The 15877-nt window shown below is 36.0% G+C and overlaps 2 protein-coding genes across 2 annotated transcripts; one reads left to right on the top strand and one right to left on the bottom strand.

Moving 5' to 3' along the window:
* The first annotated feature begins 1859 nt into the window (after nucleotides 1-1859).
* LOC116009109 (protein MICRORCHIDIA 7-like) lies at nucleotides 1860-11514 on the top strand. Its single transcript, XM_031248732.1, has 20 exons — nucleotides 1860-2349; nucleotides 3316-3390; nucleotides 3509-3543; nucleotides 4518-4596; nucleotides 4996-5088; nucleotides 5204-5288; nucleotides 5883-5958; nucleotides 6502-6630; nucleotides 7527-7625; nucleotides 7717-7818; nucleotides 8319-8480; nucleotides 8568-8663; nucleotides 9229-9280; nucleotides 9357-9468; nucleotides 9614-9678; nucleotides 9893-10248; nucleotides 10527-10624; nucleotides 10718-10805; nucleotides 11014-11136; nucleotides 11225-11514. The coding sequence occupies exons 1-20, from the start codon at nucleotides 1980-1982 to the stop codon at nucleotides 11321-11323; spliced, it is 2394 nt and encodes a 797-aa protein (XP_031104592.1). The 5' UTR covers nucleotides 1860-1979; the 3' UTR covers nucleotides 11324-11514.
* A 673-nt stretch (nucleotides 11515-12187) lies between these two features.
* Nucleotides 12188-13980, bottom strand: LOC116009126 (omega-hydroxypalmitate O-feruloyl transferase). Its single transcript, XM_031248733.1, has 2 exons — nucleotides 13494-13980; nucleotides 12188-13397 (listed from the first exon to the last, which is right to left on the bottom strand). Exons 1-2 carry the CDS (start codon nucleotides 13941-13943, stop codon nucleotides 12531-12533), a joined length of 1317 nt encoding a protein of 438 aa, XP_031104593.1. The 5' UTR covers nucleotides 13944-13980; the 3' UTR covers nucleotides 12188-12530.
* Between the last annotated feature and the right edge of the window lie 1897 nt (nucleotides 13981-15877).

The following is a 15877-nucleotide window of genomic DNA, read 5'->3' as shown; positions in this document are numbered from 1 at the left end:
GTGGGGGGGGGGGGGGGGGGGGGGGGGGGGGGGAAGGGAAGGGGGGGCAGTTACCCCCACTGTGGATCTGCCGTTGATAAAATGTATAGTTTATAATTTTACATAATTATGTAATAAATAAAATTTATATTAACTATATAACATTTAATCATATTAATTAACATTTGTAATAAACATAATATGACTAATTTATATAATTCTATAACAATATAATGCTTGTGAATTATTTAAATAAATATATAGTTATACAAAAAAGTTCAACAAATACCTTTAACATAATTGGTCTTGTTAGGTTAAGATTAAATGAGAGATTAAAGATTCAATTATTAGTATTAACAATACTTTTAAATTATACTCCCTTCGTTTCATTTTACGTGTCTGGTCCGGTTAACGAAGTTTGATTGAATCCATTTTTCATAATATTAAGTTTTTAGTATTAAACTATGAATATGCAAAATTTATATATTTAGAAACTACACTAAAAGTATTATTAAACACACAAAATCAAATTTTAAGATAAGTATAAAAAAAAAGCAATGAATAAATAATTAGTTTGATCAATGAATAGTAAGTAAGACATATCAAATGGGACAGATATGGAGTAATACAAATCACATTTTAATTAAAAACTATTTAAATAAACTTAGGGTTGGGGTGGAATAGGCAAATTATTGTGTGGACTATGGTCCACATAGTGCTATGTGAACCATAACAAAAAAGTACATTTTTAATATACTAAATGTACATTATTTGTGTACTGAATGTACATTATTTGATAGTATGATCCACACAATAATGATTGGGTGGAGTAGGGATAATGGTGGTGGGTTATTCAAGTTGGCCCACAGGTTAATCGGTACAACATATATAATATGGGTACATGTTAGACCCTAAAATCAAAAGGCACAGACTTCGCTAGTTTTGGCGTTGGTTGCATGTTGGGCCTAAGTCATGAGGGAGGCATGGCTTTGGGCAAGGTTCAGCTTGGTATCAGTGGGCTAAGTCATAAGACAATGGACTCGCGAGAAAATGCGGACTTTGTCTGGAGAAACTGGTTAAGTTGTGAACAGACAAGGGCATGTGGTTCGTCATTGGATGCGTGCGCAAGTCGGTGGGACATAGACGGAATTGGCCGTGTTGGTGTTCGGTTGGCGCATTGGTGGTGCAGTAAAAGTGCGTTGTGGGCGGATTGGCACAATGGAGTCCAAAGATGGTGCGAGGCTCGGACGTTTGTCACTTGGTCTTGGTGGGTTGCGAGTTGGCGTTGGTCATGTGCGCTAATTTGTTGGTTGTTACGGTGCGGGCCATACTACTGACTATCTCGAACAAAGATAGGCCATACGGTGTGGAAATTTTGGAGTGAAAAATTAACCCCGTAGCAGTACCCTGTACGGGCTAGATGGGTTGGGCCTATTCAGGCCGAGTAAGAAAAATATACAACTCGACTTGTCAAAAAATCAGGTTAAAAGGTCTAACCCCGGCTAGTTGGGCATATTTTGGCAATTTTGTGTACCACTTTCATTTTTCAATTTTAGTTCAGTAGTTTAGCAATTCAGTCCGTGTCCGTCCAATAACTCGAAATTTGGGATTAAAGCCAATTCAAAAAAGAAAAAGAAAAAAAGAAGAAGCCCATAAACCTAACCGTATGATAAAACCAACCCAAAATCAAATAAATTGACCCAATTAACATCCTTAATCATAAGATGAACTTCACATAAAACCCCATCTTGTCGAAGGGGTTTAAAACTTTAAATGGGCAAGTAATACGTCTGTTGTATTTTTACCCAATTCAATTATACAAAGACCACTATATTCTAGGAATTAGTAATACAATAGGTAAATTATCCCGTTTTTCGAAGCTTTGACAATAGGTATTAAGCTGCTACATTGAATTCTCTTGCTTCTCTCCCCTTTCTCCACCTAAAAATAAAATTAAATTTAGAAGGTCCTCTTTGATTTGAACTCTGTTTTCTCATCTCATGGGGAATCCGAAGCATCGAGTTAAGAAGGAAATAATCGAGAACCATGGGTCGCAACCACCTTCTACGGCCACGATGCCTATGTCCGTTATCGATCTCAGCAGCAGCGACTCCGATTCGGACTCCGAGGACGGCAGGCCCAGGAAGAAGCAAAAGAGTGCGGAGACGTCGGCCGTCGCGTTGCCATTGGGGTTCTTAGATCCTCTGCACGAGCCCGTGGAGCCGCCTCTCCTCTTGCCGCCTCCAGTTCCGGCGGAGACCAGTAGCGGTCGTGCTGTGCCGACCTGCATTGTGGAAACTAGCTCCAAGCAGTTTTGGAAAGCTGGGGATTACGAAGGGGCACCTCGTGGTGATTGGGTATCATCATCAGGTAGATAACTTGCTTAAGGAATATTTTAAAACTTAATAAATGAAGTCCCTAGGGATAAATGAGCAATTTTATTTAAATTGGTTTCACTCTTCATTTTTCTCTAAATTAAAATTGTCATATTAAAGTCCTTGATTTGAGTTCAAAATACGGTGGGTATTTTTGCTTTTAGCTTATTTTGCATTTTTCCATCTCCCAGCCGCATTACTTAGTTACTGACGTATTTTGACTATAGGACCTGCCAAAAAGGGGATGCTTAATGTACTTAATGAGATACTGAGGATTTCCAAACCTATTCAAAACTGGCTATGTATTGAACATTAGGCATCAGACTATTTTCTAGATTTATTTATTTATTTAGAGATTTATAGAAAAATGAATAATGACACTTTAATTTTTTGACTGATATGTGCACTTAACATAAACAACTGCCTTGCTAAAGAAACTCTAAAAGAATTTATTACCGAACAAGAGATTCAATCATTTATCTCAAGTTCATAGCTCCAGGGACCTGCAACCTCACCCAAACAACTGAGCCTTTGGTAGGCATTGTTATTTCTTGGATTGGAATTTAATTTTCTTTAATGGAATTTGGTTGTTGTTGGGGATTATAATCCCACCCTCACACAATACTGCTCAGTCTAGGTTGACTGGGATTAGGTGAGGTTCATTTCACATAATGCAGACAAGGAATGGGGGTGGGGAGGGTTGTAAACTTGTAATTGACCTATCCTCCCTAATCCTCTCTTGGCCACCCCAACCAAATGACTCCTAAGATATATCCTTTCTTCAAGTCAATTGCTTGAAGATATATGGTATGGTGGATGTATCCACTATCTATTGGTGGATAGATATCATTGTTGAAAACTTTTAAACTATCTGAGATAATGTTAATTGGTTAATACATTTCTAATTGAATTTATTTTTATTTTGGTCTACTTGGTTGTGTTTTATTATTCTTTCGTTTAGGTGGAATGGATCATGTCAGAGTTCATCCTAAGTTCTTGCATTCTAATGCAACCAGTCATAAGTGGGTTCTTGGAGGTAGGGTGAATTTTGTTTATTAAGCTTGTGTCAAGTTATTTTTAATTGATAATAAAGAGTTTTAATTTGGTCTTACTAAGTGTTCCTTAACTCTGCTTGATTAAATGTGTATTTGTAGCTTTTGCAGAGCTTTTGGACAACTCATTGGATGAGGTATACATTTTCATTGCTCTATGATTACCTATGTGTCTTGCCCCACTATATATAATAGGCTCCTAACAGAGGGGACAAATGATACAAAAAAAATAGAGAGGAATGTGGTTAAGGTCTTAAGGAATTGAGACAGACATCTTGTTTTTCTTTGCTTGATATATTGTGCTATAATGTTTTATTTGTTCTTGTATTTTATTTTATTTTTTGTCTCATTTGCAGACAAAGTAAATAGACCTATTTTCATTCTTCGTTTTCAAGAAAAGCTCTTTTTTGGTACTTGGACTATAGTGGCATTCTCAAAATTAGTCCTTGATTTCAAAATTGCTTGATTGACATCTCTTTTGTAGCAGTATTTTAGATATTGGAGTTAAGTTTGTTAACTCTAAGGTTAATTTAGTACATTAAGATATATATATATATATATACACACACACACACACACACACACACACACACACACATATATATATATATATATATTTATTTGAAATTCCAATTCATGTAAACAAGCCTTACCGAATTGAATTTTTCCTCACACTCGAAATCTCCATCTCCACTGAAGAAATAGGTAATTGTAAGTCATTAAGCTTCATCTTTTCCAACAAATTCTTTATAATCTTAATTCTTGTTCTTGCTTGGTCTGGATCTTTGTTTTTTAAGGTTTATCAGTTGTATCTTCCATAATCTTACATAAGAAAGACATAAGTACTTTGTACATTTTAATATGCATATTGAATCATCCTAGGCACACATACCTCAGGCACTATATCTGTATTTCTGCAAGTTATAAAAAGAAAAAGGCATTGTTCTAAAGTTACCAATAGAAATAATAACACAAATCAATTATCAAAATTTAATGGATTTCTATAAGAAATTGATCATTTAGTTTATGGATTTACTCTAAAATTTAATGGAAGGGTTGAATTTGGTACTATCACAAAGTGAATTTTTTTCTTTCTACTATCTTTGATCAGGTCATTAATGGAGCAACATATGTGAACATAGACATGGTCAAGAGCAGGAAAGATGGTAGTAGAATGTTGATGATTGAAGGTAATTTTGCAACATTTTGAAACTATACTTTCTCTGAAGTTATTATGGAATGTTCTAACTCTGTAGATTCAACTACATTTTATTTGAGAGAAGAGGTGAATGATATAGCCAAGATGGCTTGCTAGTGTGTGAAATAATCAATTTTTTGCATTTATGGTGGCTATGAATCGATAGGCAACTCATCCTTGTTGTGTTTGCTTATTGTTTGGATTGCAATGAGTAGGTAGTATGGTTCTATTCCCCATTTTTGTTAAATACTTCCTTACCCATGCCCCTTGAAAGTCTTGAATAGCCTTACCAGTATGGCATAATGGCAAGCAATTTTTGTTTTTTTTTTTTCCGTTCAGCGATTCATTGCATTGCTAGTAACTCTTTAAAGTTGTTTGATGGATTAATCAGATAATGGTGGTGGAATGGACCCAGATAAAATTCGGCAATGTATGTCTCTTGGATATTCTGCAAAAAGCAAAATAGCAGATACAATCGGGCAGTGTAAGTCTTATTGAGATGTTTTGCACCGTTGTTTCTTTGCTCTTTCCTGCGGGTCAGGTGCTTTTGAAAGTAATTTGCACCCTGATTTATATGTATATTTTTTGTGCCCTATTAGATGGTAATGGATTTAAGACAAGTACGATGAGGCTTGGAGCTGATGTTATTGTTTTTTCACGCTGTCCTGGGAATTCTGGGAAGAGGTTATTTTGTCTCACTTAGTTTACTTATGATTCTATTCTAGAATTTCAAACATTTCAGCTTGATTTGCATTCTATTCTTATACCTTGCGATTAGCTTAAATATGCAATTCTTTTGTCTTTTTTATGCATGACTACCATTAGTTTCTAGCTGAGTTTGTGTGGCTGATGAACTTGTGATAGAGATAGATGTGTGCTATTTTCAACTTTGGAAAGCTAATACAATCTTGATTTCATGATTGTTAAACTGAAACTGTTGAGCATTTTATTATTTTCTTTAGTTCAGTTATCACCTTTATGCCATGTATTTTGTTATAGTGTGACACATGATATGGCTTAGTGGAAAAATTTTCTGCCATCTTCCATTCTTTTAAGTATTGTACTATTCTTACACTTCCAAATGAATCATCTAAGCTCAACATACAAATCTGACCTATTTTCTTTCAAATTTCTACTCAACTTTGTCATTACAAATCATTTGAAGTTAAAAAGTGTCAATTGATTAGAGTGTAGTAATTATAATAATCCTATTATATTAGCAAGTAGATTGAGTGTAGCTATTGAAGTGGATACTAAGTTAATTTTATTTCCTTCCAGCCCTACCCAGAGTATAGGACTGCTGTCCTACACCTTTTTGCGTAGCACTGGGATGGAAGATATTGTTGTTCCCATGGTAATGTTATTGAGTTATCCCCTGATTTTGTTAATTGAAAGTATTATTTATCTCAAGCTTTTATTTCAGTGTGAAATTATAGAACCAATGATTGGAGAAGATTATTTTTTTTACTAAATTCATTGTTCATATATGTAATCTTGGTTGTGTAGGTTTTCATAATCACTTATCTTTTTGAATCATTTCATGTAAAAGACTAGTTTTGAAGTTCGTGAAATTTGTAAAAAAAAAATGGTTTGCCTTTTGTCACATAGCCCCACTACTTATTACTAGTTATTACATATGATTTAATAATGCAGGGTGATAATCCAATACTGTGGTTGAATGTTATTGTTGTTGTTTTTTTGTTTTTGTTTTTGTTTTGTTTTTCTTTTTGTTTTTGTTTTGTTTTTTTTTTTTTTTTTTTTTTTTTTGTTTTTGTTTTTGTTTTTGTTTTTTTTTTTGCCTCTGCTTTGTGCTTCTGTAGCTATAGGGAGAAAGATGCAATAGTTATATTTTCTTTTTCAAACTCATTTGTGCTGCATCTATTGAATTATGAGACAGCTTGATTATGAAAATAATGAGAAAGAATGGAGTCAAATAATCCGGTCGTCTGTTGAAGACTGGAACAGAAATATTGAAACTATAGTTAGGTGGTCCCCGTTCTCAAGTGAAGCTGATCTTCTTAGACAGGTAATCTTTTTCCTTTCTTTCTTGAGTTTCTTTTTATTTATTTTTTATTTTATTTTTTTATGGTAAGGAAAAATATTTAAAAAAATATTTGTTTCTTAAGCTCTGTTTCATGCAATTAACAAGGAAATGCATGGCAGAGTACTCCCTGTCCCATAATCTTGTGCCCCTGGCTTCTGGCAGAGTTTTAGGGACCTTTTTTTTGGGTGAAGGAAATGAAAATGTTTGTCACTAGTGTTTTGCTACTTCTAAATGATGGTTTGGTGGAATAGGAGAAAAGGTTAATGGGATATCCAAAAATTGAGAATGGGCAAGATTAGTTGGATAAGGGGCCACACTGAAAACATTAGATCTGTCATGAATGTGGATTTACTGATTCTAGTGAACACCTTCAGTCATGCCCCCACCTTAGAATCCTGCAAACCTTTGCGATTACATAGATCTTAATAAAGTAACTTTCTGATAGTCTATAGTATTTCATTTACTTAGCACATCAATATATACCAAGTGATATCAAGGTAACTTGGGGAAGAACGATGAAAATAATATTGCTTTTCCTTGTAATCTAAAAGTTTTTTGCTTTGGATTAGGCTTTTAAGAATGGATTAAAAAAAATAATTTAATGACCCAATTGTGACATTAGTTAATAGTTATTGTAGAGAAAATACTCTTGATACAAAATACTAACTTACCATTGTTATGTAAATCTGACATATTTTAAAACTTATATATCAATGTAACATTTTTGTTTTGGATTAAGCTTTTCTATTATGATACAATTGTGACATTATTTATCAAGATAGAGAATTTTTTTGATTAACTTATGAAATTTCTTTGAATTTTTTTTGGTTATCTATTACACTGCGTTTCTTTTATACTCATTTTCTGGTACATTGCAGTTCAATCAGATGAAAGATCATGGTACAAGAATTGTGATATACAATCTATGGGAAGATGACCAAGGTCTCCTGGAATTAGATTTTGATGCTGATCCACGTGTATGCTTTATGCTTTTAATTTGTCTTCTTTTCTCAGTTCAATAGGATGTCCTGGAGTACTATTTAGATTGCTATTTCTTTTCCTCTTCAGGATATCCAAATAAGGGGTGTCAATCGAGATGATAAAAGCATACAGATGGCAAAACAATATCCTAACTCTCGGCATTTTTTGACTTATCGACATTCGTTAAGGGTAAATTGATCTCTTATCTCTTATTCTATTGTTGAAGTAATTACATGTGTAGGCATAGATGCCTTAACTTGCTTGCAAGTCATGTCTTGAAATGAAAACATTATCTTTTATGTATTTTAATGAAAAAAGAACTTGGGTAGTTGGTGTTCAGTTGGTTTAAAGAATAGAAATGGAATAATTAATCAAAAGCAAAAATACCCTTACTTTGAAATTGTTTATCTATACATATGAATAAAAATATATGTATCTGTACATATGTATGCACAAATATAGGTATATATACATAATACACTAAATAAATAATGGAATGGGAATCCTATTTTATTATTACCTAATCCATTCCTCATGGAATATAATTCCTATTACTCCAAATTTGATTTTGCGAAGCAAACATGCAGTTAATGACAAACACTATGGATCTTCACTTGAGTTTTCTCCTTCTCATAATTTCTTTTCCCCCTGAATTTTGGAATCACTATGGTAATTTGTTCAATTTTCAGAGTTATGCGTCAATTCTCTACCTTAGAGTTCCACCCAGCTTTCGAATTATTCTTCGTGGTAAAGATGTTGAGCATCACAACATAGTAAATGATATGATGATGACCCAAGAAGTCACATATCGCCCTCAAACTGGTGCAGATGGGGTCCCAAAGGATTCTAATGTAATGTTTTCTGAACTTTTCTGTTTTTAGCTTGTTATGACCCATTACTTGATTATTTCTTATTATATTTTGTTCTGCTTTTTTTAGATGGTTGCTGTTGTAACTATTGGGTTTGTGAAGGATGCAAAAGCTCACATTGATGTTCAAGGATTTAATGTTTATCACAAAAATCGACTTATCAAGGTTTGTTTTATATTTGACCTTATCACTCATTTTCACAGTTGGTGCAGCTGTTGATGTGTCCTGTAGTCTTATAATTGGTTATGCTTCTTTGAAGTGTTTTTGTTGCTTCTGCTTTTTTTTTTTCCCCTGCTTAGGTTCACCCAGTTTGTTTCAATGTGAACTTTTATTATTTTTCTGTATGTATATGCAATGTTGTAACAGGCTTTGCCTTTGATTTGGGCTTGATTACCTTTCATTTGTCATTTGTGTAAATGGCTTTGTTAAGAGTTCCACATTGATAAAATTAGAGAGAACATATGGGTTTATATGGCCATGAGTTAGACTGCTAATTGGTTGGATTCAATCTTTTAGTGTGGTTTGGCGCATGCGCATTATAGGCTATAGCCCAATTGAGTGACCCTAGCCCAATCTTGAATTATAACAGGCTTTAAGAATTCCGCAACTGTGTTTTGTTTTATATTATAAGCACCCTGTTCTACTGCCCTGTTTCTCTTCATATAGGTTTCTAATTAATTATTCGGTTGCTATTTTCCCCCCACACTTATAACTTCCTTTCTTTTGTTAGCCATTTTGGAGGCTTTGGAATCCCGCTGGAAGTGATGGTCGTGGAGTCATAGGTTTGATTTTGCCTGTAGCATGTAGTTTCTATGTTTGTGCACCCTAACTGCTAATTTCACATCATTTACTTTGTAGGTGTTTTGGAGGCGAATTTTGTTGAACCAGCACATGATAAGCAGGGGTTTGAGCGCACCACTGTTCTTGCAAGACTTGAGGCAAAATTAGTTCAAATGCAAAAGACATATTGGTATGCTCCAAGTGTTTGTTTGTTTGTTTGTTTGTTTTTATTTTATTTTATTTTAAATAAATTACAATTCAGTTTGTGTTTATAATTTTATTTATATTATTTTCAATTTCAAATGTTATTAATTGTTCTTACATGTTCATTTTAGGACACAAAATTGTCACAAAATTGGCTATTCTATAAGGTACAAAAAGAAAGCTGTTCAAGAAAGAGGTACTTACCATCATCACTTGTATTTAGTATCGCTTTTACAACAGTTTTATGGAATTACTACAATGTTATCATTTTCGTATTTTGGAGGCTATTGATGATATTGTTTTCGAGCATCTCAATTTGACTGGTAAAAAGGAAAAAAATCAGATTGTAAAAAAAAAAAAAGAGAAGAGAATAAGGGCCTTACTAATTTGTAACTGTTTATTTTTTTCAGAAGATTACTCTGCCACTCCAGCTCCCCAACATAAAAATAAGAGTGCTGCAAAGTCTGACAAGAGTCATGATACTAGGCATCTCAATGGAAAGCAGAGTGCTGGAACTAGACTATCTGGAAGAACACATGTAGAGTCATCGGTGCCTATTGAAGATGACAGTGATGATGATGATGTGCAAGTTAGTGTGGAAAAGAATACAGCAAATGGTTTTTCTCCAAAGTCAACTCCTAGCAAAAATAGTGGAAAAGCTACTGGTAAAACAATGCAATCGCCTCCAGGATTTACATATGGAGAAGCTAACAAAGATGGGTCACCTGGGAGACAAAATTATGTCACAAGAAATTCAGAATTCAAGGTATTTTGTAGTTTTGTGCACCCTTTTGAGCATAACTTATCAGTGGGAAATATGCTTTTATAAAGTATTAATAAGTTATGATGTGTTCAATTTTATCATTCGTGGTAGTTTTATTGACCTGTATTAGTTTATACGTGCCAGATGTTCAACTGTTTGAATTGTTTAAATGTTTCATTCTGTAATATCACTTTTCATACTCAATCATAGATGTGGATAAAATTAGGTAGTCTCAAGTTGTTCACATATTAATGCTTTTACCATATTTTATTGTCTGACAGCGAGATATTGGTAATGTGAGTGGAGGTTCGCATTCGTCAGTTTCTTTATTGGAGTCCATAAATCAGTTGAAAAAGGAGAACTGTGAACTAAAAGAAAGGTTGATATATTTGTTTAATACTAGTACTGATTTATTGAGAGCATACGCAATTGTCTTGTGACTAGTTTTAAAATCATATTTCTTTTCCTACAGACTGAAAAGGAAAGAGGAAGATATTTTAGGTGATTTGCTGAATGATTTACAGAATGAAAGAGAGAGATGTGAATCAGTTGAAGCTCAGGTATATTTTTTTCACAGTTTTCAGCTTTGTGTGCAAGTCATTTCTTTGCATGTGTGGGCATTCATGATATTCTTCTTATCTTGCTTCACTCACTGTTTGCCTCAGTTTTGCATGTTGAGATTGTGTAACCCCGATCATTATATTTTGTATGTTGTGTGGAAGTGTGTGTGTTTAGTAGTGGAAATTGAAAATAGGTTTTTTACATCAGGTGGAGGAGTTGAAACAAAAAATTGAGGAACTGAACAAGGATCAAGAAAGGTTGATAGACATATTTTCTGAGGAGCGGCAACGACGTGACATGGAAGAGGAGAATCTGAGAAAGAAGTTGAAGGTTTGAAAAAGAAATAATATAATCATCATCATCTTATTATTATTATTATTAAATGATTGTGATATGGTTTGACTTTTGTTTGTTGTAGGATGCCTCAAATACTGTCCAAGAGCTCCTTGATAAGATAATGATGTTAGAAAGAAAGTCAAAGTCTAGTAATGGGGGGTTGGGTGTAGCTGAAATCTAGTTTATATTTGATGTGGTAGCTAGCCTCAATCATCATCCCATCTGTGTTGTATATGCACGCACTAATGCACCAATGTAGTAGGGATAGGGTGCAAATTACTTTTTATGTATGTTGTATGGGGATAATAGTAGTGCTTCGCATTTGATTGACCCAACCCTATCCTTACCCTAAATGCAATGTTACATTGTTAATTGTGTGTGTGTGATGGGGTCAGGACTCTTATCTACATAACACAATATGCTACAAAACATCTACATCTATATGTATGTAATGCAAGCAGACAGGCAGGTAGTTAGGGATTACAAAAATGTTCAACATAACATACATACATACATACCTGTGCAACTCTAGCTGCCTGCAAACTGCAGTCAGTCCAAATGCAAATGCTTATGCTTATGCTTGGGTTTGATATCCGGTGGGTGGCTCGGGCTGATTGGACAGACTCGTTTTAGAAGCTTCAGCCTGCGGGAGTCAGCCGGCTTCTTATCTTATGTTGGACTTATTGCTCCCTCCCTCTGGTGGAGAAAGATGGCATATGGTATTTTCATCATTGCAATGCAAGTTTTTGATCAATTTAAAACAAAGAATAATTAAAGTGTTGTGTTTAAATGGAATGTTTATTACACTCCACGTCGGGTGTTGGTGTAGGTGTGTAGGTGTGCATGTAAAGCCAGAGAGACTTTGAGATAGATTGAAAATTTTAATTATAGTGTTTGGTATATATAGAAATTGTAAGGGAATAAGTAGTATAATGATCAAAATGCTCATTTAATTGTAATTTCTAGGGAAAGATATAGGATTATTAAGGAGGACAATTTGGTTCTCATACTTTCAACTTTTTTCTCATGTATTATGGAATTGTAATTTCTAAGGGAGAAGTGGATTTACATTTCCTCATATTTGAGAAATTGTAATTCTTTCAAATCAAATTTTAAAAAATTTCACTTAAAATTAAGTGAAAAAATAATTACAATTATTCTTTAGCAAGCACCCTAACAATGGTGTATGGTAGAGTAAAGTGACAATAGAAGGAAGGATGGGCGGAAGTGTATGAAATAAATATAGCACCAAATAATAATACAGTACAGTATAGAGTACAATAGAGTAGACGACGCATAAGGTAAGGTAAGGCAAGGCAAGGGAAGGGAAGAAAATAGAAATGAAATCAGGATGTGGATGGGAAAATACAAATATATATAATTGGGGTTCAGAAATGGTGCGGCATAAGGCGTTCAAAAGTGTTCATGGCAGACGCTGGCAATCCCAAGAGAACATTGATGCTCTTCCTCTCATTCCCATGAGAAAGAAAGAGGATAACTTCCTTCTCGGGAAGCGCGACGGGGCCGGAGACAATGGGGTCTCCCCACCCGAAATCCGTGGTGTGGAAGGAGAGACGGGACCAGGTGGTGATGAGGAGCGTTGCGGTGAGCGAAGGTCTGGCCCTGCTCACCTCGAAGTAGTCAACTGCGGACCTCATGTACGCGTCGCTCACCATGTTCACCGCCTCCTGAACCAGATTCACCGCAAAGGACAGGGGTTTCTCCTCTAACTCCCCCGCGCTGCTGAGAGAGTTGGTGAGCACGATCCCGTTGCCAAAGTATCCCGCAGGGAGGGGTGGTTGGAACCTAGACCGACCATCCACCGCGAACAGGAGCTTGGTCTTCTGCTCCGGCTTCATTCGCAGCGCTTGAGTCCTGGCTTTCCAGACGAACCCCGACAGAGCTTCAAAAGTGGTACACTTGGACAGGGTTCCGTCTTCCATGGCGCTGGCCTTGAGGCGCAGGAGCATGTCCGGGTCGAAACAGAAGGATCTGTAACGCATTTCCTCCTTGTCGTACAGATGGGAGGTGTTGGAGATATCATCGATCTCTGCGAACTCATGGTGGGGGAATTCCACTTTGGGTGGATGTCTAGCCTTGAGGATGCTTCTGTCCAGGAATGGAGGGACCTTAATGGGGAGGCCTCTCGCAGTCTCACCCCAGGAGTTAACAAATTCCATAGCTCCAATCCCATCAAACATGCAGTGGTTCATACACAGCCCGAGAACAAACCCTCCACATTTAAACCTGGTCACCTGTACGTAATATAAGTTGTTTTTTATCATCAAATCAAATCAAATGTGCAAGCTAGCTAATTTAATTTCAATTTACTACCAACCAATTCAACCAACCTGAGCCACCAGTGGAGGAATTTCCAATATGTTTTTGGCGCCTGGAATGTCATAAACCAACTTGCCAAGAGTGACAGGATCAGGCTTGGTATTGTCACCAATCTCCTCAACGCGGCAATTAGCTTCCGCCTCCACAAACACCGCCCCCTCGCCAGTGCAATCCACGATCAGCTTCCCCTGGGGGCTAATCGTCAGTCGCCCCGCTAAGGGGTAGTAATGCACCAGAACTCGAGACAGGGCATTCTTAATAATCTCCGCAAAATTTTGCTTCTCGCCTGGCCCCGACCTGAACCCGTAGATAGTGCGAACAGGTACCGCAATGTTCTGATCCAGGTTGGATAGGAAGTATAGCCCCCTATGTGTCTCCTCCGCCGGGGGCACCAACGTTGCCTCTCCCAACTGCTTCACTCTCAACTCAACCACCTGCTTGCACCCGTTTCCGTTCTCCATCGCTGTTGCTCTTGCTATTGCTGATACTAGTAAACAATAACTCTATACAATGACACGAGGAACACAAGCTACCAAATATATAGGAGAGAGAGCTCCAGAGTCTGATGGGTTTTGGTAAACAAAGATGTACGATTGAAAGAGACAGACAGTGGTTTGTTTCAGGATTATACGCAATAGATTTGTTAATAAATTAAATCAATTTTTTGATTAGTAGAAGAAAATATAATGGTGGGCTGGCGTCATTGAGGAGGGTGTGGGTAGGCCACTGGCCAGGAAACAAGATGTTACCAGTCTTGAATATGAGATACCCTGTTTGGTAAGGTAGGCATCCAAATTCGGCTATTATTCCTTTATTTTGACTTTTTTTTTTTAAATTCTCGGCTAATCATAATTAGGGTGCCTTTGGTTCGCTCATGGGAATCGGAATCGGAATGGGTATCAAATACTTGGTAAGGGTAATGGGTTTTGGTGAAAGTATTTAGCATGTTTGGTAGTTGGGTGGAATGAGAATGATTATTAATAGTTGGGGAAGAAATGATGAAGGGAGATGAAACCCTTATTTAATAAGGGTATGGGTTTTGTCATTAATGGGGTATTCCAAACCCATAGTAGCATTCACAAAACTTATCAACCAAACACTAACAATCACTTTGATACCCATACCTTATGTCTAAACCCCCCAACCAAACACACCCTTAGATAACAGCTGAGCCGAGAAAAAGGGAAAAAAATATTTGTTGTAACATAAAGTCTGCCTCCCCAAACACTTGTGGCTCTTCTTGAGTAAGGTTACATGATCGAACTTCAATGGTTATTGACTTTTTGAATTATAACGAATAGAGAAAATATATTAATAAGCGTTGCTGACATTAAAAGAAGATTAATACAATTCATTATTTATCTTCCTCAAATGTCATCCATCCTATATAAATATCAACATTATTTATTTATTTATAGATGGGGTGCTCATATCAAATGTCATTGTATTTAACGGCATTTCAATGGTTTTTTTGACGGAGGACAAAAAATGGTCATGCCACAATAATACTAGGACCAAAAGTAGATGTTTTGGAGAAAAAGGACTAAAAGTGGAATGTCACCTATAAATCTAGGACCACAAATGGAATTAACTCAATTTATCAAGTCAATGGGCAATGGCCTTAAGCGAGGGGGGCAAAATTTCAGCTAAGACAAACACATTACATCTCACAATGTTCCATGCAGTGTTGCAAAAATCGCGTCTAGGCATGGATTAATCTACGCTTAGGCGCTGCCACCGGTCGACCGCCTAGCGTATCACCTTAAATGGTGGTCTAGGTGGCTGGCCGACTAGGCGACCGCCTAAGCTTCGCCTAAGTCGCTTAGGCGCTGACCTCCTAGGCCTCTTAGACCCCGACTAGCTAGGTCGCCAAGTCGGTTAATTAACTATTGTTCTTTTGTTTTTAATGGGTTATTTCACTTAATACAATATCGTTTTGAGCGAAATAACCCTAAATTGTACACAATCTAGATATTGTTTAGGTTAATATTTAATATTTTAGTATTAACTATTAAAGTATTATATAATTTATAATTATGTCTTTAAAAAAATTAGGGATAAGGGTCAAATAGACCCTTAAACTATAAGTCAAAATGCAATTAGCCCCATAAACTAATAAAAGCTCCAATTAGGCCCTTCATCTCTTCACTTTAATGCAATTAAGCCTATAACTTCTTAAATTTGGGCAATTAGCTCAATTTGTAGGTAAAGGCAAGTTAATAACAGGTAAAAGTGATTTTTTAAAAAAATAATAATTTAAAATAAAATATAAAAACCGCCGGATTCCATTGCTCTCGCCTGCTCGCAAATGGTGGCATAGACGGCGATTTGCTTGCGGAAGACTTCCATTGCTCGTTTCCGCTTGCTGCTTTTCTTTCTGCTTCTCCCACTCCAT

The sequence above is a fragment of the Ipomoea triloba genome, chromosome 2, assembly GCF_003576645.1.
Source record: "Ipomoea triloba cultivar NCNSP0323 chromosome 2, ASM357664v1".
In the NCBI taxonomy this organism is placed as follows: Eukaryota; Viridiplantae; Streptophyta; class Magnoliopsida; order Solanales; family Convolvulaceae; genus Ipomoea; species Ipomoea triloba.
Note: the sequence above shows the minus strand (reverse complement) of the source record. Positions and strands in the feature narration are given on the sequence as shown.